At 43.7% G+C, this 23,866-nt stretch overlaps 1 protein-coding gene across 3 annotated transcripts in view; it reads right to left on the minus strand.

Moving 5' to 3' along the window:
- Positions 1–1,646: 1,646 nt before the first annotated feature.
- The window catches only part of scml4 (Scm polycomb group protein like 4), a 158,080-nt gene continuing 135,860 nt past the window's right edge, over positions 1,647–23,866 (minus strand). For all 3 annotated transcript variants that reach the window (XM_073055872.1, XM_073055874.1, XM_073055873.1), the window contains 3 exons: positions 20,843–21,109; positions 16,930–17,093; positions 1,647–12,882 (listed from right to left, as the gene is read on the minus strand). In XM_073055872.1, coding sequence (XP_072911973.1) covers positions 12,757–12,882; positions 16,930–17,093; positions 20,843–21,109 — 557 coding nt within the window. In that variant the 3' untranslated portion in view covers positions 1,647–12,756. The remainder of the gene's footprint in view (positions 12,883–16,929; positions 17,094–20,842; positions 21,110–23,866) is intronic.

Below are 23,866 nucleotides of genomic sequence, written 5' to 3' on the forward strand. Positions count from 1 at the left end.
GTGAAGCTTAGAGTGCGAGGTGAGACCAATCTCTTTGACATTATTGATGTTTAGTTGAAATCAATTGTATTTCATCCATGACACAATGTTGGGAGAGGTTTTACCTTCTTTGACCCCGAATACAAAATGTAACCCAATTTCATTTTCTCTGATTTAATTTTTAGTATAAGGGGATTGCTGATAAAGCTGGGTGTTATCGCCACCCTGGGGCTGAACTTACCCTGAAAGGTAGCTGCTTGTATCAAAACAGGCTTCTGATTGTCACAACCTCCCGAGAACCCTCATCCAGAGTGACCTGATTTCAGGCCTGGTGTTGAGAACTGTTGGCTTCTGGACAGTGTTGTGCACAAGTCCTTGATCCGTGGTGTTGTTATATGCATTCGGTCCCATTGCAGGATTTGGAGTCAATTTGTAGTCACTGGAGAGGCGAACTGAACACGTTAACGATCGAGGCTGCCCCCCCCGAGTACTGCACTGGCTCTTTTACGTCAGCTTTCTGTAATCGATCAAGTTCTTCTAACTTTGGGCCCACCACATTACGGCACTGGTAATGCTTTGGCTGACGGCTCTCCTTAAACTAGAACTGAGCCACCGGACCACTCTTTTGACCCAAAGCAGCAGCTTGGAAAACCCCCCAGTGCTTTTGTAACAGAGAATTCAATAGGAATCTCCCCCCCCCACCCCCACCCCAAGGAGGGCAGCACTGATGGCATTTTTCTAATCCCATTTCTGCCCAGCAAATTAGGCTCTTGGACTCCCCTGACCGAGTAAGTGAAACAGGTCCCCCAGTGAACCACTCCTGCCGTAAAGCACACCTACGCTACCTCCAGTGCAGCTGCTGAACGTCGAGTTGGTTGTCCACTGTGAGTGGAACTATATAAGGGGGTGCCATGTCAAGGGTTTGGAAAATAGTGCCCACTTCTTTACTCACGTCGTCTCCTTGCACAGAATTGACGGTTGAATTCTGCCGTTTTCTTAGCGGAGCACACCTTTTCAAAGTGCCCTACCTTCCAATAGAACTGGCAGTCTGTATTTTGATGCTTGTAATCAGACCATTGGGGTTTTGATTTCCGCCATCTCTGTGGAGGTTTAGTTGATGTTAGCACTGGGCTGCAGATCATATCCACTGGTAAACAGGATGGTTTTCAGGACAGTTCTCTGGCCCTGAATCAGTGGAGACAGGGGTGGCTGAATCTGTGTAAGGCTGCTCTTGACTACTTCCAGGCTAGCAAGCGGAGGAGTATGCTTTGTCCCAGGTCAAACCGTGCTTTTCAGACAGGAGTCTCTCCTGCGTCCTCCCACCTTGGACCTCAATAATCAAATAAAAGTGTCGCTTCTTCGAATTTGCAAGTGGGAATCGGTTTGTACTTCCATTCAGTCTTGAGACATTCACTGTAAGCGTGTTTACAATGGCACGTTGGTAACAGCACGTGCCAGATAATTTACAGCGTGGGAACTGTGAACCAGCCCCCCCGAGACAAAAGACATGCGCACTTGAAAGCCCGCGAGTTCCTCCTGCACGTAGGAGGCCCAATCGATTCACCACACGATCGATCGGCGGCCTGCGCTCTTGCATTCCATCTGGTGGGATGCCCCTCCCAACGTACTCACTTACAAACAGACAGGAACACACCTGATCCAACATCCATGTTTGATTTTTTTTTAATTTAAACTTGGTAACAAATACAGTAAGTGATTGTCATTTTTCTCAGAAACACAGTAAAAAGCGGCACATACAAATTTTACACCTTCAAAAGAATGAAGAGAATTTGATAGAGATATCACGGATACTAACTGCAATCTTGGCAGATATTACTCTTTATTAATTATGCAGTGATCCCAATTGCTATTCATGATCATATCAGTGGTGTTACCACTGCATTTATCATGATATTAGTAGTGAGACTATTGAGTGCTTACAAGGCATCTGTACTGTTCTGGATATAATTGCCCGTCCCATCAAGAACAGCACGCAGATCATTTGCAGTTAGTGAGAATAATGCTATTGGCATTCTATTATTTATGTAACAATACCATTGGCACTGATTGCAATAATGCTGTTGGCATGGACTTCTCTGCACATCAGTGACGTCAATAGAGTCCATTGCCACAAATTATTTTAGATGCAGCAAAACGGTCAAATCGTTCCTATGGTATCAGTGATACCTCTGTATGCATTCATATTTAGAGAGTGACATCACTGCCATTCCATTATCATTCCCATTTACACTAAATAGACAAATGTTCCATGCAATGATAGGAATTCGTAGCCAGTTGAACTGATTTGAAGTAACAAGACAAAGATGGAGAGGATTTAATGTTGTGATGTGGAAAGATAACTTAAAACTCTGGAATGGTAAATATGAACAGATGGTATTATTCAAGTATATAATTAACATTATCTGTTTCAATAATAGAGTTGATGATAAACTGTTATTCATAACTTAATCCTTCAAAGCCAAGTATACTGAATTGCGGAAATAAGGAGATGATTATAACAAGAAATTACAGATGCTGGAAACCTGAAATAATATAAAAAGAGCAGGCAGTATCTGAAAGAAACAAAAGTGTTGACAGTTCAGGTTACAGGCCCTATGTCAAAACTGGCTTTTTTTCCCAAGTTTTCAAGGTGGTTCTCCTGACCTGAAATGTTAACTCTGATTTTCTTTCCTGACCTGCTGTGCATTTCCAGCTTTGTGCTGTTTTTGTTAATTAGGTAACATTCAGGTGATATCAAAAGCTACAGGTATTGCCCCTGTGTCTTTAACTCCCTGGATAAAAACAAGGAGATTGATAGATGGATTTTTGTAAACAAACCATGAAAATAATGCTACCTGCTGCATTTAACTTTGTTCACATTTGAGCTTAGTGACAATATTATCAAAAACAATGAAACTGATATATTTTACTTTCTGAAAGCATTCCTCTTAGTTATTTCCAGCAATTTATGTTCCCATAAACTGTAATCAATTTATTTAAATTAAACATGACTATTTTGGTAAAGGCCTAACATTTTTAATAAGCGACTGGATTAAGTTAGGGAGACCAAGATTCCTATCAGGAAACCGATCTGAATGTAGTGCAGCCTGGAGCAGAGCAGGTGAGAAGCTTCAGGAATGAAATGCTGGAAACAATCTAAATGGATTGCTCATGCAATCCCACTTAACATACAGAACTATCGTCAACATTCGTCTGACTGAGCTGTAAAATATGGGCAATAATGGGACAATGGGAGTGCAGCAAGTCCTGCCAGATAGGGCAGACTGAAAGGCAAGATGGCCCAGTCCCTCTCTAACTGTGTCCATCTCACCTTCCAAGGTGTTCTTTTCTCATTAGACTCAAACCAAAGTAAATGCAATCCAAATCATCTTGTAAGACACCTGACCACATATTAAATAGTAGTTCATTTCCCAATGCTTCCTCACAGTTAATGACAATTCAACTTTACAACTCTTGACTTGTGCTTAAACTTTGAAAACACCATAGCATTAATAAACATTTATCAGCAATTCACTCAAAAAAAGTTGTACTGAATACTCAGTAGGGTCAAGGCAGTGACCGTAAAGTGCATGCAGTATGATGCAGACAGAGAACTCTCTGAGAACTCAGTCTGAGGGGGGAATGTTTGCATTATTTTGAGTCCAAGCTGTCACCAGGTTTTCCAAAGCCTACGGCATATGGCAACACAAGGGTAAATTAAACTCTGAAGGGTTACTTTCTGATTGTGTTGTTCTTAGTGAGTAATGACCACTGGTTCATAGTGAAAATTGGGATGGGAGGCCCTCCCTGTGTTCCTGATTTTTCACAGGAAACCCTCCACCATACAGACTTTTAGCACAGTCCCCTTGGCCCACTGTGTCTATAACAACCATCAAGACCCCTTCTGTGCTAATCCCGTTTGACCTTTATGCCTTGGGGATTCAAGTCCAGGTGCTTTTTAAATGTTGTGAGTGCATTTGCCTGCACCCCTTCTTCACCCAGTGCATTCCAGATTCTAACCACCTGCTGCATCCCATTGGACCTCCTCTGCATCCTAACGTGTACAATCACATCCTCCCTATAGCGTAGCAACAGGAGACCCACGCAATATTCCAGTTAAGCCTCTCTGCACTTGTACATTAGAAGGCAAGCACCCAAAATGCCTTCTTCACCACCCAGTGTACCTCTGCTGCCACCTACAGGGATCTTTAGACTTGTACATCAAGGACCTTCTGTTATGCATCCTGAATCTGACCTCCCAGAATGCGTCATCTCACACTTGCTTCAATCTGCAGTTTGCCAGCTGATCAAAATCATCCTGCAGTCCTCATCACTATCGACAACACCACCCAGCTGCAGATGAATGATTTGTACAGTTCCCCCTATATTCACATGTAGGTTTTTAATGTTTAAAGGGAAAGCTGTACCAATGGTAAATTGCTGGACACCAGCTTCCAAATATATAAAACAAACCCCACCATCAACCTTGCTATCCTATTGCAAAGTCAGTTTTGGATCCAGTTCGGCAACTTGCCTTGAATCACATGAGGTCTAACCTCTTGGTCTAGCCTTCCACGTGAGACCTTGTCAGTGTTCTTACTGAAGTCATGAAGACGACACCACTTGTACTGCCCTCATTAATACATTTTGTTACCTCTTCAAAAACTTAATCAAGTGGGTTAGATACGATCTCCTAGCAACAAAGCTGTGATAACTATCCTCGATCAACTCCTGCTTTTCAAGGTGTGGATTAATTTGTCAATTTTTTTTTCAAACGTCTTCTTTACAACAGACATTAGATTCATTCCTCTGTCATTACTTGGGCTTACCTCTGCTGTCTCTTTTTGAATAAAGGTATCATATTTACTTTGCTGTCTTCTAGTCGACGGGCATCTCACCTGTGGCCACCAAAGATTTTAGTACTGTATCTCCATCAGGATCTTTGCCTCCCATGGCAACTTGGAATGCATCTTTTCAGGACCTGGGGAGTTATCCACCTCAATGCCCACAAAGATATCTAATGCCTCCTCCTCATTAATTTCACTGTCCCAACTGAAATCTACAGCTGTAACATCTTTCCCTTCAGTGAATACAGATGAAAAGCATTAACTTAAGACCTCACACATATCCTCTGGCTTCATGCACTAATTGCCCCCATGACTCCTAACGACCCCCACTCTTTCCCTGGTTACCCTCTTACTAACAAAATGCCTGGCACTTTCTCTGTGTTAGTCTATAGACCTTGTTTTCCCTCCTATTCTCACTTTTAACTGAAGAGCCACCCAATTTCCAATGTCTTATAACTAGCGTATGCACCCTGCTTTTACTTTATAAATCCCTTTTTATCCCTTGGCATCCAGATTTCCCTGGACTTGCTGTCCTTACCTTTCACCCTTACAGGAACACACTGACTCTGAATTCTGACTATACAACAAAACTGGAAATGTCCCTCCTTCTTCCAATTATGAATACAGTTGTTGATTGCAACCATGGCTATTGGCTGTAAAGATTGATGAACATGAAGTCCAGTTTTAATTCTAGAAAAAGACTAGAAAATCTAAACTTTCCAAACTCAGGCAGGCATTGGCACAGAAACCAAAAAATGCTGAACTTGTATTAGTAGTTCTCCAGTTTTGCAACATTTAACGGCTGTTAAGCCTGTATAATACTGAAGTTTACTGCTAATCTGTAAACACCCACAATATATAAAAGCTTTAGTCAACATTTTATTTCCAATTATTCCCATTGTAAGTTATAGCCATTTATGATAGATATTGGCATCACTAATCTAGCACCAGAAAAGATGAAAATATATCAGATTGCCAAATCATTGCTGACATCTTTTGTAAATCTATTATCATCTCTCCACTTTAGAAAACGTAAACTAGGTTACTTAACTCGGTAAAATCAGCTATTTATGGAAAATGTTTGAGGTAACTGACTGGAACTTGTTCCATTTAAGCATGATGGCACAATGTCACAGATACTGAGTGAAATATTTCCCAGATAATAACTGCTGGTTATTAGTCAACACACTTACACAAATTACATCACAACTATTAATGTTCCAGTGTGGATTGTACTGGGATCTTGGGCCATGCAATGACAAGGCCTTAAAGTGAAATATGCAGCTTCCTTAGAAAGAGAGGTTGATAGAAGGTATGTCTGTGAGTGCGTGTGTGTCTTTGTATATGCATATTTATGTCTTCTAGTGTACAAGTGTGAGGTTGTATCTATGTATACAAGTGTTTGCTATGCACAGATGTCTGTTTATTCTGACACCAGTTGTAGCTTGTGAATCACTCGGTAATATTAGCTGACTGGAATCACGGTAGCTATTCTCCATAATGGTAAGTGCTCGCTTATTTACTGCGATGGTTGCTGAGGTATCTATTTAGCCTGTGTCAGAGAGAAGACTGAGGTATCTGTAAAGGAAAATTTAATGCTGAGAACCATTTGCTGAGAACAACTAAATAAAGACTAAAAAGAGAAATTAACGACAAGGGAAGCAAAGCCAGATGGAGTAAGTAATGTATGAGAAGGTAGTATAATGTGTTCTTGGATTTCAGGATAATGCAAACATCGCACAATGGCATGTAGATATGGCACAGTATAATGTGCACAGCACTGGACAATATACACATTACAGGATTAAACAAGCAAGCATCAAGAGTACTATACACATTTCAGAGGGTAAATGTACACATATATCACGAGATAGAATATATAACACAATGTAATGTTATATACCACAAGATAAAGACAATTATTTCACTGGTTCATAATAAGCACTCCTTATTTATTTCAGACTGCAAAGGACCAGGGAAGTGCTAACATTGATTTTGATTGGTTATGTTTTCTAGCCCTATGTGTTTAATATCTTCTGCAAAATACTCTGATGTAACAGCTGCTTGTCTGTTCAAATTACAGACAACAAATTGACGTTACCTCAAGGATAAGCTCTGGGTACAAAATGGTCGAATTAGGAAATCACATCCAGTTGAAATCTGTGCTGGCACTTCTAGGGATTCAAACTTCATGCAGTTATTAAAAGCCCTGATACTTTCTCTGAATCAGGGGAACAATTTAGTTCAATGGATAAGTGTAAAACACATGAGATGCTGGTTATGCAGCCTTTGTGGTGATAGGAACAACAACTGGGAAGGATAATCAATAAGCAGCCCATACTGCTTAATAATTGTCCAATAATACTATCAGCAAATGTTAGCTTTTATTTCTAGGAATTGAATTATACTCCTTCTCAATACTCTAAACATTTCAGCTTAGACATTTGATCCAGTGCTTTTTTTTTGTGGAATGTGCATAAAATTTATTAAAATGGGTTAGATATTTTCCCAATGCCAGTCGAGCACCAAATGACTTTACTCTTCACTGACCCACATATTTCGTTCATTGCCAGCATAAATGCCAGAAAGAAACATCCTATGGCCGAGGACAAGGAGAACATTACACAACGTTGCAATTGCAAGTACTTGAAGGGGCATTTTGCTGCCACTGGGAGAACTGGATGGGCACCTACAGGCAGCATTCGTCCATTGAGAGGCCCGTTAAAAGGGTGCCTCAGTGGTGTCACCACTGGCAACTCCTTCATTACTGAAGGTGTTCCAGTGTAGTTCAGAGAACCTGGGACGGGGGGCAAAGACGTTCCCATCGGTGACGACGCGACTTACATCGTCCACAAAGATATAGCATCTTATCTGAACCTCCTTGATGACAGTGAGACCAATATTTAGGCATACTCAGGTTTCCCAAAGATGTGTAAAGTGCTGTGCGGAGACCTTCGACCATGGTCTTGGTCCTGAACTGCTCTCTCTTTCTAGGTCCCCTGCAGATCTATGCCACCTCTCCTAATATACTCTTCACCACTGCACCATTCACCCACACATTGTACTGGTGCAGTAGCAATTTCATCAATTTGAACATCAGTGACAGCCACCAGATACCATGGGAAATGGGAATTTGTCAACATTGCTGACTTCCCATTAGTGTAGACCGTCATAAGGGTGAATAAATATAACCCAGAATTGAAAAAAAAAAGGTTTATACTCCCTCAGCATGCAGGTAATTATGCAGTATCATCAGAAAAGTTTCCTCAGGGAAGTACCACATTTCCAGAAAGCATACACAACAATTCATGCTCAAGAAAACCACTTTTTTGATGACCAGTGATGTCTGGATAGGTGGATCATGTAGGGACAAGGAATCTACAGACCAATTCAGTGCAACCAGTCAAGTAAAGGTAGGGAATAGAGGGATCTAGACTGTGAGCAGAGAGATAGTGTGAGACTAGGACGTAACAGTGGAGATGATACAAAGGGATTCTGAAGATTTGGCTGGAGGTAAATGGAAAGGCCCAGCAGCAGCACGACACTCAGATTGTGGTGATTAATATTAACTGGCATGGTTGTAATGTGTAAAGCCTGCACTATTGATCTGGTATCTGGAATAGACACGGAGAGAAATGGGATTAATATACTTTATTGCTTCGGGTAGATGGAGCTCGTCAGCCTGGGAAGGCAGTCCATCTAAGAGAGGGAAATCTCTGATTTCAAACCTCCGCTGCCTTGCGGCCATTCCCACTCATGGGAAAGGCTTCGGGAGTAAACCCTGAGGACAAATCCGGAGCTGGAGTCCCTAAGACAGTCCGACGTTGTCTTCAACCTCGTTCTGGCAACTCCTGCGACGACACCGGTGCCAAGCTGTATCGGCCCTTGCCCTTCCCTTGGACAACATCGGTGGCGTGGAGAGGGGAGACTTGCTGCTTGGGCAACTGCCGGTCTTCCATACAACCCTGCCCAGGCCTGCGCCCTGGAGAAGACTCTCCAGGCGCAGATCCATGGTCTCGCGAGGCTAACGGATGCCATACATAGGTCAGTAAACACGTTGTGCTGTACTGGTCTACAATTTATGTAACTACCAAATGCCAAACCCATTACAACAAGAGTCAAGGGCCAGAATCACCCCGGGGATTATGATGCACGTTTCAGTCTGGGGATACCCTACACAACGTTCCCCACAGATCCAGAGATTCCAGTGGGAGTGGGGCAGAGATCTGGAGCCTTGGGGCAGAGCCACAGAGGGAAAAGAAGTGGTGAGCTCCCTCTTAATGGGATGGCAGTGGCTGTTTGCAGACGGCCCCGACTCTTCCCCCCACAGACCCTTCCCCAGGTGACTCCCTTGGGACAGAGCCTGCCACTGGCATCATAGATGCAGTGTGTTCTCGGGGTGGCTGGGGTGAGTGATAGGTGCAGCTTTGACTCCTTCCCTCAAACCTCGAGGGGGGCAAATGCAGGCAAACCTCTGTTGGGGTCAAACCCGTGACATTAAAATAAATCAAGAAGAACGCCTATATCAAGTATTTGTTCCTGATCATCGTGAAAGCGGTATACGCCCAAATACCAGTCAAAAACTTTCTTAGAAGCCCTGTTTTTAAAACTGAAAGCTTGCAGCTCCTTACGTGAGCGTTCATCGACAGCTGGGCCATTGAGTCCTGTGGGCTTGAGCCGACAATACATTTCATTGTAAGCACCTTGACGATAGTTCACCACTGCCTGGATTCGCTTGCTGTTGTGTGCGTAACGTAGAACCACCATGCTGAGTGTTAACGTTCCCAAAGGCACTGGGTCTACTCTGTACGGCAGTTGTTGCAGAAATAGAAGCATATGAACAGTAAACGGAGTAGACAGGAAAGCTGGAAAACCAAATCTACCATTTACTCAAAACTGAGCTCCTTTGCCAAGTCTAACCTGCTTAGTGCCCAGTCAGTCGCTAGTGAGCACATCTGAAATTGGGGACTGGCACATTAAAAGCAGGGTGTTGGCACTTTGCTCAATTGTGTATTAAAATGGAACCCATATGGGGGTGGAAGTGAGGAACTGTTGACCTGAAGTGCCGACAGTTTCTTTCCCCGGAGATGCTGCTCTCGCTTGTTTCTGCGGCCGATCGGAGACGTAAGAGTCTGCGGGTACTGGAACTGCAGCTGGAGGAGCTCGCTAGGCCGAGCTGCATCGGTGGGAGGGGGAAGGAATTGCTGGCATTTCAGCCGAGACCCTGCGTCAGGACCCGAAACCAGTCCTTTCCTCGCACGGAGGCTGCTTGACCCGCTGAGTTCTTCCAGAGGGTAGTTTGTTGCTCCAGATCCCAGCATCTGTGCGGTCTCTTGTGGTCCCTGTGCAGACCTGGCTGGGAGCTCGTTGAAGTACTCTGCAGCGAATCTGCCTGAGAAAAGTCGTCAGTGGTTTCACAAGCGGCTGGTTGGTGAAAAGCAGCATTCAGCCCCTTAGTGCATTTAATGGTGAAGTTCTATCAGAAGAAGCTAACAAGTCATGAGCAGAAATGGAACCAGGAGAACAGCATGATCTAACCCTATTGTTGAAGATCCCAACTCACAGTGGGCTCCCTTATGTACTGTCTCATTACAGTGGTGGGGCAACTAATCCAACCGTAAACATCCTGAATTCATTGCCCGAGTTCCTTGAACAGCAGCACTTTGTGTTGAAACCTGTAGTGTGAATGAAACAATCCATGCTCATTGAACCAATGTTGTGCTTATTGTGTAACCCTATCTGTAATGGAATCTTTGCTACAGTGCTCCCATTGATTGGGACAGTTTGTTACTAAAGCTTGCAGCTCTATTCAGGGATTAGAGAAGTTGCTTTACCAGCAGAGGTATTCTTTTTCAGTTGTGCTTCGTTTCTATAGCCTGATCTGGCCGACACGGCGCATCCAATTCTCTGCTACTGCATAAAGGATACCCTGACTGACTTCTAATCAGCTCTGTGGAGGAACACCAACGGGCAAAAGGGATCCAATGAGAGAAGAGGAAGGGGAAGGGGGTTATAGTGACAGGAAGATACAATGAAATATCATCCATCATCTCCCATCTATATATCACTGACTGATAACCAGAGAGAGTGTACTCTTAACAGTTTTGGCAGGAGGGGAACTTCCAGGGGGGCAATAAGTTCTGCAGTGCCTGTAGGGGTGCTACAGAAATGTGGTGTAGAGGGACGAGCTGTGTGAGCCCAGGCACATCCAAGATGGGCTCCAGTATATTAACCAAAGCTGCCAGCAGCCCAAATTAAGCACTGCACAGTGCTGTCCAGAGAAGATATTGTAACCAGCTCCAATAGAGAAAATTGAATTATTCTATTCCTTTTTGGTTTAAAAGGTGGATCATCAGAAAAGCTGATAGAAGTCCTGAGGATGTAACAAGCACGTTACACAAGTATGGAGACGCAGAGTTTGCAAATGCTGGAATCTGGAGGGGATACAAGGCTTTGCTGAAGTAGGCCTTGTCTACGTCAGGCCTTAGTCTGTTGGGTGGTCACTGATATCATATCCTCAAGCACAGCCTCCGACCTCACTCTCCCAACCCTGCCCTATCCAGACGGGCCCATTTTTGTCCCACCTAACTCATTTCTTTCAACCCTACCACATATATTCTACCGTGATTCAGTCACATTTCACTAACATCGTGACACTTCAGATATCCTTTGCCACTCTGTCAGTCTCCAGTTTCCTGGTCTCATCTGACTTCTCTTCACCATGGCCTTACCATACATGTACCTCCAAAATGTCTTCCTTCTTTCTGACCTGTGGCTTCTCATTTGCCAAAGTGAGCCTCCGACTGCACAGATTGGCCAACTACCTCCATTCCTGAGCTGGCTGAACCCACTCCCTGGGCAGCTGGCAAATTTCAATTCCCTCACTCCGCAATATACACCAGCAGTTAACCCCTCTCCCCACCGTACACTGTCTGGTCTGCTCCACTTCTGAGAGTATACTTACTGGCGGACCCCGTTCTCTAGTGAATTGTTTACCCTCATTCTCTAAGTGTACACTGGCTGATGTAATCCCATACCAAGCAACAACCGTTCATGTTCTGCTTTCAGCTCCGATCTGATGAATGTTCAGAGAATCACCTACTAAAATACCCACAGATTCAACCTGAACATCACTATAATTTCCACAGTCAGTAGTCGCAAGCCTGTTTAGTCAGTGCTCTTTGCTTGAGTTCGTTTACCAGGTACGCAAGTGCTGGGGAACTTCACTTTGAAGAAATCTGCGCCATTCATCGTGACTATATACAGAACAAAAGCTCAAGGTGTCGAAGATACACTTCTGAAAATAAGGTACAATCTCCATTCTGCCGCTTTCTGGAATCATCTCACAACTGATCATCCCATCCACTGATGCCAGGAGTTTGCTAAGCAAAATATTAACCTTCAGTAGCAGAGAATTATACACTTATTTACACTGTTCAATATAACTTCTTAAAAGCAATATCGTTCACCTTAAAATTAAATTTAGATTATGTTGCACTGTACACATTACATAAAGGCCATCGTTCATTCAGTCTGGCATTTGTACATTAATACTACACACCCACTTAATCAATGATACCTCCAGGAGATTAAGTTCACAATGAGGAACCGGGGTCAGCTAAAACGTCTCAGGTATTTTCGTTGGAATTCCAGGTATGATAACTCAGCGCATGCACTGCTGACGTTTGTCGGGTTTTTGTGCGCGCGGAAGGAAACCACAGATAAAAATCACCCACAAACCAGCCCTTGTGTGTGTCCCCGCTGCAAGGCGTCAAGTTAATCCAAGCCCTTCTCGCCAAACATATCAGAAGGCTTTTGAACGACTTCAGCAGGAAGAAAGTGCACCTTCAAAGACAGGAATAGAAACAAAACAAGAACAAGACAGACAGGACTTGTCATCCACTTGTACTGCTCACGTGTACCCCTCCGCTCAGTATTTGCCCTGTTTCAGTTTATCAATATGGTAGCAGAGCTTCAGAGCTGGGCCCAGCTTCAGTCCCATGTACTTCATTATCATGTCACTCTTCAGCAAGATCAAAGCGTTCCCATCGATCTCCTGAAAAAGAAAACAGGGAGGGGGGAGAGAAGCAGGTCAGCAACTGGGAAGAGGCAAATTTTCACCAAGCATAATTAACAAAGAGAAAACTGGAAATATTTAGGGATATGAGATGGCGCCATCAACACGCACCGGGAGAAATGGCAGGCTAACTTCTTGGGTGTAGAATCTGAATTCCCACAATTGACCCAGCCCAGTCATCACTTTTAACAGAACCACACATTGAGTCCTATTGAATTTCTATGAACTCTTACCACTCCATATTTCCAACAGGCGGAATTCAGGGAAATTGTGGGAGTTCAGATTCTCAACAGTTAATTAAAGTCATTCGAGGTCGTTAGACATTTAAGGCTGCCGGATATTAGTTTTCTTTTCATTCAGAATTTCACTTCTTGCAGTCTTTTCCCCTGAGAGTCATAATTTATACAGCACAGAAACAGGCCCTTCAGCCCTTTGAGTTCATGCTGACCCAATTAACAATCATCCCACATTAATCCTATTCTCTGGCTTTTGCATCAGTTTATATAGCCAGGTAGTTGTGGCCAGAACTCCGGAACCAAACACCAAGTGTTACTAGGCCAGGTGAGAGGAAGTAATGGAAAAGCCTGGTGCAGTACCGCAGTTTGGTAGAGCACATCATTATCGAATGTACACCACTGCTGACCGGTAGCAATGCAGACATTTTGTTGCTTGGGTCAAATGACAGCACGCTCAGAGATTTGTTTCAAGGTCACCGATGGTACCAGCAATGCAGGCTGACATCTTGACCAACGCAAATGGACAAGGGTGCCACTCGGAGTGAGGAGGACCGTATGGAGATTGCAAGGTATTGATATCTCTGGAGATGAACTAGTACAGTCAATACAAAATGATTAATTCTCTGGATTGGATTTGACAAAAGATCTACTCAACTCATTCCTCAGCAAGTTACAGATAACAGCAGCAAAAATACAAGTAATTCCAAGCTAACCTCTACCAAACATGCCTAAAAGCATGTCACCATAATGTTTTATGTTCTAATAATTCACTCTGAAGTAAACTGTCACAAATCTTTCAGGAGTCATTCTCATTTCATTCCATTAAGCCAAATGGACTAGGGCAGCTCCTCACCCGGGACTAGGACCAGAGAGCGCAGCCTCAAAATAGAGGGACATCCATTTAGAACGGAGACGAGGAGGAGTTTCTTCAGCCAGACGGTGGTGAATCTGTGGAATTCATTGCTGAGTCTCTGGGTGTAGTTAAGGCAGTGGTTGATAGGTGCTTGATTAGTCAGGGTGTGAAAGGTTATGGGGAGAAGGCAGGGAGAATGGGGCTGAGAGGGAATTTCTCCCCCCACATTCCTGTTTTTCTCACCTTATCTCCTTACCTGCCCATCACCTCCCTAAAGTGCTCCTCCCCCTTCCCTTTTTTCCATGGTCTTCTATCCTCCCCTATCAGATTCCCCTTTCTCCAGCCCTTTATCTCTTTGAAGATGTAAGTATGAAGATACGTTCGGCCAGATTTGGGAACAGCTTCTTTCCAACTGTGATGAGACTGCTGAACAGATCCTGACCCGGATCTGGGCCGTACCTTCCAAATATCCGGACCTGACTTGCAGTACCGTACTTTCCCTTTTCTATTTTCTAATTATGATTTATAATTTAAATTTTTATTATATTTACTTCGATTTGTACTTCAGGGAGTGCGAAGCACGCAGAAACAAATATCACTGTGATGTTTGTATGCTCTAGTATCAATTGTTTGGTGACAATAAAGTATTTGTATTCATTCTTTCGCCACTCATCTTCCCAACGCTGTGCTTCACCCCTCCCTCTCTCTCAGTTTCACCTGTCACCTTGTACCTCTTCCTCCCCTCCTCCCTCACCCTCCTACTCTGACTTCTCCTCTTTCTTTCCCTGAAGAAGGGTCCCGGCCCAAAAAATTGACTGTTAACTCTTTTCCATAGATGCTACCTGACCTGCTGAGTTACTCCAGTATGTTGTATGAGTTGCTTGGATTTCCAGCATTGGCAGACTCTCTCATGTTTGAGAGGGAAATTGATCAGCCATGATGAAATGGCACAGCAGACTCAATTGGCCAATAGGCCCAATTCTGCTCTTATGTCTAATGGACTAGATAAGACTTGTCGACAAAAATTTAAGAAGGACCTGCAGTGATAGAATTGTCCATGCAAATGTTCACATCCACTACTTATAAGAAGGTCGAAATGCTGAGTAAATTATTTGCATCAAGGACTGGTATGGAAACACTAATGTCCAGGAACAGAAATGGCTACAGAAAGTGCTAAATACCACCAGACCATAAGATATAGGAGCAGAATTAGGCCATTTGTCCCATTGAGTCTGTTCCACCATTTCATCATGGCTGATCCATTTTCCCTCTCTGCCCCATTTTCCTGCCTTCTCCCCATATCACTTCATGCCCTGACCAATCAGGAATCTATTAAACTTTGCCTTAAACATATGTTTGTACATAAAGACAGCCTCCACAGCTGCCTGTGGTAAAGAATTCCACAGATTCACCACTCTCTGGCTAAAGAAATTCCTCCTCATCAATGTTCTAAAAGGATGCCCCTCTATTCTGAGGCTGTGTCCTCTGGTCCTAGACTCTCTCACCATAGGAAACATCCTCTCCACATCCAGTCTATCAAGGCCTTTCACCATTCAACAGGTTTCAGTGAGGTCACCCCTCATTCTTCTGAATTCCAGTGAATACAGGCCCAGAGCCACCAGATGACAAGCCTTTCAATCCTGGAATCATTTTCATGAATCTCCTTTGAACCATCTCCAGTTTCAGCACATCCTTTCTAAGATAAGGGGCCCAAACCTTCTCTCAATACTCCAATTGTGGCCTCACTAATACTTTATAAACTTTCAACATTACACCCTTGCTTTTATATTCTCGTCCTCTTGAAATGAATGCTAACATTGCATTTGCCTTCCTCACCACAGACCCAGCCTGCAAGTTAACCTTTTGAGAATCCTGTACAAGGACTTCCAAATCCCTTTGCTCCTCTATTATTTTGTATCTTCTCTCCCTTTAGAGAATAGTCAAACCTTTAATTTCTTCTACCAAAGTGCATGTCCATACACTTCCCAACACTGTATTCCGTTTGCCATTCCTTTGCCTATTCCCCTAATCTGTCTAAATCTTTCTGTAGCCTCTCTACTTCCTCAAAACTACCTTTCCCCCCCAACCTACCTTCATATCATCTGCAAACTTTGCAACAAAGCCATCAATCCTTTCATCCAAATCACTGACAAATAATGTAATAAGAATCAGTCCCAACAAAGGCACTTGTGGAACACCATTGGTCACTGGCAGCCAGTCAGAAAAGGCCCCATTTTCCCCCATTACAAAACTGCTCAGGCTCTGTCAGATTGGAAGGAAAACCAATTGGCTGCATCAGTGATTATTTGGTGTGCTTTATTAAAAGGGGGTGAATACTTATGCAATCAATTATTTTGCGTTTTATATTTGTAATTAATTTCGATCACTTTGTAGAGATCTGTTTTCACTTTGACACAAGAGTCTTTTTCTGTTGATCAGTGTCAAAAAAAAAGCCAAATTAAATCCACTGTGATTCAATGTTGTAAAACAATAAAATGTGAAGACTTACGAGGGGGGTGAATAAGCACTGTATTATGCTTGAGCTTCAAGCTCCTGAACTGCCATGGTTAACATTGTTCAGCACAACTTTGAGCTAATTCTATGATCTACACACTCATTTTAAGGACTCTTTACAACTCATGTTCTCAGTATTCTTTTTATTTGCACAGTTTGTCTTCTTTTTTGCCCATTACACACTGAAGTTTAGTCAGTCTTTGCCTGTTTATGTCACTTTTTGTAGAATTCTATCACATTTTCCTGTAACTGCTTGCAAGAAACCGAATTTCAAGGTTGTATATGGTAACATACATGTACTTTGATAATAGATTTCCTTTGAACTTTGAGTTTAATTGGCCTTGACTGTTGCCTGATCAGAAAGGCAAGCTCAGCTTGATGTGTGGTTGCTTAAACAGAGGCGGTTTCCTGATTGACACTTACGTGCTTCCTGAAGAGCTCAGCATGTGGACCCAGAGCCTGAGGGTCAGATTCCCTGACAAAACGCATTACATCCTCCACAGTCCAGGTAGACGGATGCCTGCTGTATGACCGGAGCGTGTCCTGCGGCAGCATGTGACGTTCAGGGCCCGAGGCAGGACTAGTCACTAAAATAAGTTCATAAGGAAATAAAGTAATAGAATAATTCAACATGATTGACCATGAAAATATTAAAGCAAAAGAGTTGGAAGCACGATTTTGCCAATTAACAGGAAAGCTGAACCAAATTTTGCTTCTTTCCATTTGCAAATACTGTATCTGACGTATTTACTCAAAACCCTGTGTTCTTCTATTTAAGGCCTTACCAGCATTATATAAATGTGAAAATGGGTAAAACTCTCAGTACTTGTCTATAATAAAATTAAACAAGATAGAGGGAAAAGATCTCATGTCCAAATAATTAGAATATAATTAATTTTGCACTTTTCTAATTTATATTAGTTAGAATGTAAATACTTCTCCACTGAGGTTGGGAGAGACTACAAATTTGGATCATGGATTAAGGGTGAAAAGTGAAATGTTTAAAGGGGAACAAGAGGAGAACCTTCTTCGCTCAGAGGGTGGTGAGAGTGTGGGAATGTGCAAGTGGTAGGTACAAATTCGATTTCAATGTTTAAGGGAAGTTTGGATAGGGACATGGATGGGAGGGGTATGGAGGACTATGGTCCGGGTGCAGGTTGATGGAACTATGCGGTTTAATTGTTTTGGCATGGACCGGATGGACTAACGGACCTGTTTCTGTGCTGTGATGTTCTATGACTCCATATCAATGAACACTGTTCAGATTGATACATATTACTTATTCAGATCTTATGCACCCACCTTCAGCTCTTTAAATAATATCGAGCCTCTTTATAAGCAGCTTCTTTAACCTGGCTGTTGCCCTCTTTCTCTCATCCCCACTGCCCAATCCCACTCTAATTTATCAGCTACATGGAAAAGTTTTTGGTCCCAAGTGATCGGAAGATACACAGTGCAGGGAGACTATGTCCGAAACACCATTTCCGATTTCATCTGGAACTCAACATATGCAGAGACAAGGTGAAGCACCTTCTCGTCCCTTCCCTCACCCTGACAATCAAAACAAAACTGAAACACTGAGCCCTTGTTCTGAATGAGAGAAAACCAAATCCCTGCCTCCCATGGGAATCAGAATCAATCAAGGCTGACCCAGAGAGCAGACACATCCTCAGGTCTAAAAATACGCTGATTAAAAATAGTGCCACATACCCAGTCCAGACTGCTTGCCCAGACTCTGTCATGGATTTTAAGGTTACTTTAGGGCAGCACAGTGTCAAGCTGATAAAGCAAATGTCTAACAACTCCAGAGATGAGTAAATTCGTCATCTCACAACTCCAGAGACGAGTGAACTCGTTGTCTCACAACTCCAGAAATGAGTGAACTCGCTGTCTCACAACTCCAGTGACTAGTAAAGCCACTGTCTAATGATTGACATCCCTATCCCGGGAAAAAGAGTTTGAGAAATATTAATTAAATAAGTATTAAAAGCTTTATTCAGAAGTGCCAAATAGGCCCTTCTGGCCCTTTGAGCTGTGCTGCCCAGCAACTCCCAATTTAACCCTAGCCTAATAACAGGACAATTTACAATGACCAATTAACTTACCAACTGGTACATCTCTGGATTGAGAGAGGAAACCAGAACACTCGGAGGAAACCCACGGGGAGAAAGTGCAAACTCCTTACTGACAGTGGTGGGAATTGAACCCAGCTCACTGGTACTGTAAGGCATTGTGCTGACTACTATGTCGCTGTGATTTGAAGTTCACTGTAGACCCTATGGGCCTCTTTGTTGTCTTTATGACTGTTACTAACGCAATGGGCTGATGGAAGGAGGTGTGAGAAGGGATGGAGACATAGGTTAAAGTCATCTGCATTTCTGACTGACAGACAAACTGTGAAAGTTTTAAACCAACTGCAGATGCCACACACCTGAAATAAAAACAGAAAATAAATACCAGCGGAGCTATGGTGGCAGTAGAGAGCAGCTTCTTCGAGCTCATTTGTGAAAACAGTTTAATTTCTACTTTTAATGTCTCTTTTTCCCTTTTCAAAGAGGATGGGTTCTGTCAGCGTCCCTGACCTGCAAACTGCAGTTCTTTACGGCGATGGTTCCCGCTCCTGGGGCTCACTGACCGGCCGTCTATCGCTATCCCAAGGGCGTGGCCTAGAAGACGAGCACGCCTTCGTTTGCAGCCCTGTGGCCAATCCCATTCTATGCTGGTGCTGCCGACTGAAGCGTTGCTGGAGAAATCGGAATATTGGGAACAGCGGATCAGCTACTGGAGGTCTCTGTACTTGCTCTCTCGCTGGTGGGGGCAGGAGGTTGCTGCCGATTCCCGAGTCAAAGAACTCGATAAAAGCGACGCGGCAGACTTTAATACTGTAAATCGGCGAGTCGTTTTGTTTCTGTTGGTCACCCCCTCTCGCAGTGTGACACCTCTCTGCCCCTTTATTAGGGAGAGGCAGAGCCTGAGGCAAATTGGCCGGGTGAAGGACTGGTTTTTCTGTACTGCAGATCACGGTCTCTCTCGGGGGCTTGCTATTGCTTACTTGCAGGGTAGCGAGTGCTGAAGCTTTTTGCTCAGCTAAGTAGGGGAGTGGAGGGGTGATGCTTTGCTGTACGCGGGAGGTGGGAGATGGGGGATTGGTGGTTCTAACGTTCCACTGTCATTCATTCTTCCGTTTACTCTTCTGTTTTTGTGGATGTTTGTGAACAAGAATTTCAGGTGGTAGGTATATCGTATACATTCTTTTTGATTACAATTCTTTTGTATACATTCTTTTCAAATGGAACTATTGAAAATGCTCAAAACGCTCATCTGAACACTCATCTGTGGAAAGAGAAACAGTTAATGCTCGAGGTTGTGATGAAAAGTTCAGGGCCTGAAACATTAGTTCTGTTCCTCTTTCTACAGATGTTGTCTAACCTGCTGACTGTTCCCACCATAGAACGTCAGAATCAGGCTTCAGTCTGTTAGTCTCGACAGACCATGGATTTGCATGGTTTCCAGGGCGCAAGCCTGGGCAAGGATTTTTTTTATGAAAGACTGGCAGTTGCCCAAGCTGCAAGTCTCCCCTCTCCATGCCACCGATGTGGCATTAGGGCCCATACAGCTTGGCACCGGTGTCGTCGCAGAGCAATGTGTGGTTAAGTGACTTGCTCAAGGACACACACACACACACACACAGCCTCAGCCAAAGCTCGAACTAGTGACCTTCAGATAACTAAAAGCTATTTTAAAAGCTATTATTAATGCTTTTTGAGATAGTGATTTAGATGCATATCATATTTTTTACTGAGTTAAGTATTGTATGTAATTAGTTTTGCTACAACAAGTGTATGGGACATTGGAAAAAAGTTGAATTTCCCCATGGGGATGAATAAAGTATCTATCTATCTATCTATCTAGACGAACGCCTTAACCACTTGGCCATATACAGTATATGCTGTGAAGTTGGTTGTTTTGTGGGAGCGGAGCAATTTAAAAAACTATAAATTACAATTATTTATATACAAACATATATGTATATATATCTATATATATATATATATATATATATATATATATATATATATAACTAAATTAAATACGTAGTGCAAAAAGATGATGTGTGGGTTGATAGTTGAGTAGGCCACTGTTACAGGTTGCTCATTTGTAGGTGAGGGGCGTGGAATCGGATGGGGGGAGAGTGTTGGTAGTGATTGGAAAATGGGTACAGCACAGTAAATTGGAGTTAATGTACGGTGCGTGTAACTGGCCGGCGTAGACTCAGTGGCCTGTTGGACCTCTCAGTACTCTCGGCCTCAAGGGCAACGGCCGACATGAAACATACCTGCATTACCACTCTCCTTGCCCTCATAGAACGCCGCACCTCCAGCCACGCTGGGAGAAAGCCGTCGCAGGCCAGCGGAAGGGGGCCCACTGGAGGACTGGTAGGATGCGCGGTAGTTGTAAGGAACGGGCCCCGCACTCCTGTGGTCTCCAGAGTTGCGCCTCGATGGACTGCGGGCGTTCATTGAGTGGAGAGAACCATCTATGGAGTCCACAGCAAATCTGCTCTCCACAGATCCAATGAGGTCATCCTCTGATATCACCGTCTCTGGAGTGGGAATCATGAAAGAAAAACGCACGATTCAGTCACACATCCATTCGCTGGTTAGGGGAACAGAAAGGAGGTTCCATGGATCAGTACGAGATGGACTGTTGCCGCCTGGGTGTCAGGATCAGATTAGTCTCAGTTCGAGTTCACAGCATTCTTAAGCGGGACGGTGAGAAGCCAGAGGTCACGGCCCACGTTGGCACCAATGGCACGGGTACGGAGAGTGACGAGATCCTGCAAAGTGTGTGTCGGGAGTTAGGTGGTAAGTAAAAGGATAGGACCTCCACGGTTGTGATCTCAAGAATGCTACCTGTGCCACTTGCTAACGAGGCCAGAAACAGGAAGATCATGCAATCTAACACGTGCCTAAGGAACTGGTGCAGGAGGGAGGGCTTCACGTTTTTGGATCATTGGGCTTTCTTTCAGGGAAGCTGTGACCTGCAAGAAGAGAGCGTGTGCTCAGTAAACGGTGTGCTGCCATTCGCAACACAGATCCCAAACCGGAGGCTGACCAATACCCTAGCAGGAAGGTTTGATAGTGTGGCTCGGGAGGTTTTAAACTAGAGTTAGAGGGGGTTGGGGACCAGAGCGCCAGAGCAGATAGTGGAGTGATTGTGGAGAAAGAAGTTGTTAGCCCTGCGTACAAAGTCGGGAATCAAAAGGCTAACTGATGTTCTGAGCTGTGTATATTTCAATGCAAGGAGTATCGTAGGAAGCACATGTGAGCTGAGGGCATGGATCAGCACCTGGAATTATGATATTGTAGCTGTTAGTGAGACTTGGTTGCAGAAAGGACAGGACTGGCAGCTCAGTGTCTGGGATTCCATTGTTTTAGACCTGATAGAGTGGGAGAGATGGCATTACCAGTCAGGGAAAAGGTCACGGCAGTGCTCAGTCAGGATAGACTGGAAAGCTCATCAGGTGAGGCTTTGTGGGCATAACTGAGGAATAAGAAAGGTATGACCATGTTAATGAGATTATAATATAGACCACCCAACAGTTTAGAGGAGCAGATATTTAGAAAGGTTGCAGACTGTTGCAAGAAACATAAGGTTGTGATGGTACATGATTTTAACTTTCCACACGTTGACTGGAATTCCCATACTGTAAAAGGACTAGATGGGAAAGGGTTTGTCAAATGTGTTCAGAAAGGTTTTCTTAATCAGTGCATCCAAGTCCCAACTATAGAAAGTGCAATGCTAGATCTCCTCTTAAGGAATAAGACAGGGCAGGTGAAAGAAGGGGAGGGAACATTTTGCATTAGTTACAATAATGCCAATAGTTTCAAGGTAATTACGGAAAAGGATACATCTGGTCCTCAGGTTGAGATTCCAAATTGGAGAAAGACCAATTTTGATGGTATCAGAAAGGATCTGGCAACTGGGGATTGGGACAGGCTGTTTTCTGACAAAGGTGTACTTAGCAAATGGAAGGCCTTCAAAAGTGAAATTTTGATACTACAGGGTTTGCATGTTCCTGTCAGAATAAAAGGCAAGGATAACAGGTTTGGAGCGCCTTGGTTTTTGAGAGAAATTGAGACTCTGGTTGAGCAAAAGGAGGTGCATAACAGGTAGTATATTGGCAGGCAGGAACAAATGAGGTACCTAAGGAGTATAGGAAATGCAAGATGCAAATCAAGAGGGCTAAAGGAAGACATGAACTTGTTCTAGCAGACAAGATGAAGGAGATGCCCAAGAGCTTTGACAGATATATTAAGAGCAAAAGGATAGCAAGGGACAAAATTCGTCCTCTGGGATGTCAGAGTGGTAATCTGTGCATGGAGCCAAAAGAGACGGGGGAGATCTTAAATGGATTTTTTGCATCTGTATTTATTCGGGAGACGGACACAGAGACTGTAGAGGTGAGGCAAAGCAGCCGTGAGGTCATGGACCAGATACGGATTACAGAGGAGTGGGTGTTTGCTGCCTTGAGGCAAATTAGGGAGGATAAATCCCCAGGACCTGACAAGCTGTCCCCTCAGACCATGTGGGAGGCAAGTACAGAAATTGCACTGGCCCTAGCATAGTTAAAACATCCTTAGCTGTGGGTGAGGTACCAGAGGATTGGAGGATAGCTAATGGTTTTCTATTGTTTGAGAAAGGATCTGAGAATAATCCCGGGAATTATAGGCTGGTGAGCCTGACATCAGTAGTGGGTAGGTTATTGGAAGGTATTCCAAGAGAACAGATATAGAAGTATTTGGATAGATAGGGATTGATTAGGGCTAGTCAACATGGCTTTGTGCATGATAAGTCATGTCTGACCATTCTTTGAGTTTTCAAGAAAGTTACGAGGGAAGTTGATGAAGGTAAACTAGAGTATGTTGTCTGCGTGGACTTGAGCAAGGCCTTTGACAAGGATCGCATGGGAAGTTGGTCAAGAAGGCTGAGTCGCTTGTCATTCAAGATGAGGTAGTAAATCAGATTAGACATTGGCTTTGTGGGAGAAGCCAGAGAGTGGTAGTAGATGGTTGCCTCTCTGTCTGGAGACCTTTGGCTGGTGGTGTACCGAAGGGATCTGTGTTCGGTCCATTGTTGTATGTCATCTATATCAACGATCTGAAAGATACTGCGGTGAATTGGATCAGCAAATTTTTTCAGCTGACACCAAGAATGCAGGTGTAGTGGTCAGCGAGAAAGACTGGCAAAACTTGCAGTGGGATATGTACCAGCTGGAAAAAATGGGCTGAAAGATAGCAGATGGAATTTAATGCAGAGAAGTGTGTGGTGCTGCACGTTGGGAGGACTGACCAGGGAA

This window comes from Hemitrygon akajei, chromosome 9 (genome assembly GCF_048418815.1).
Source record: "Hemitrygon akajei chromosome 9, sHemAka1.3, whole genome shotgun sequence".
NCBI lineage: Eukaryota > Metazoa > Chordata > Chondrichthyes > Myliobatiformes > Dasyatidae > Hemitrygon > Hemitrygon akajei.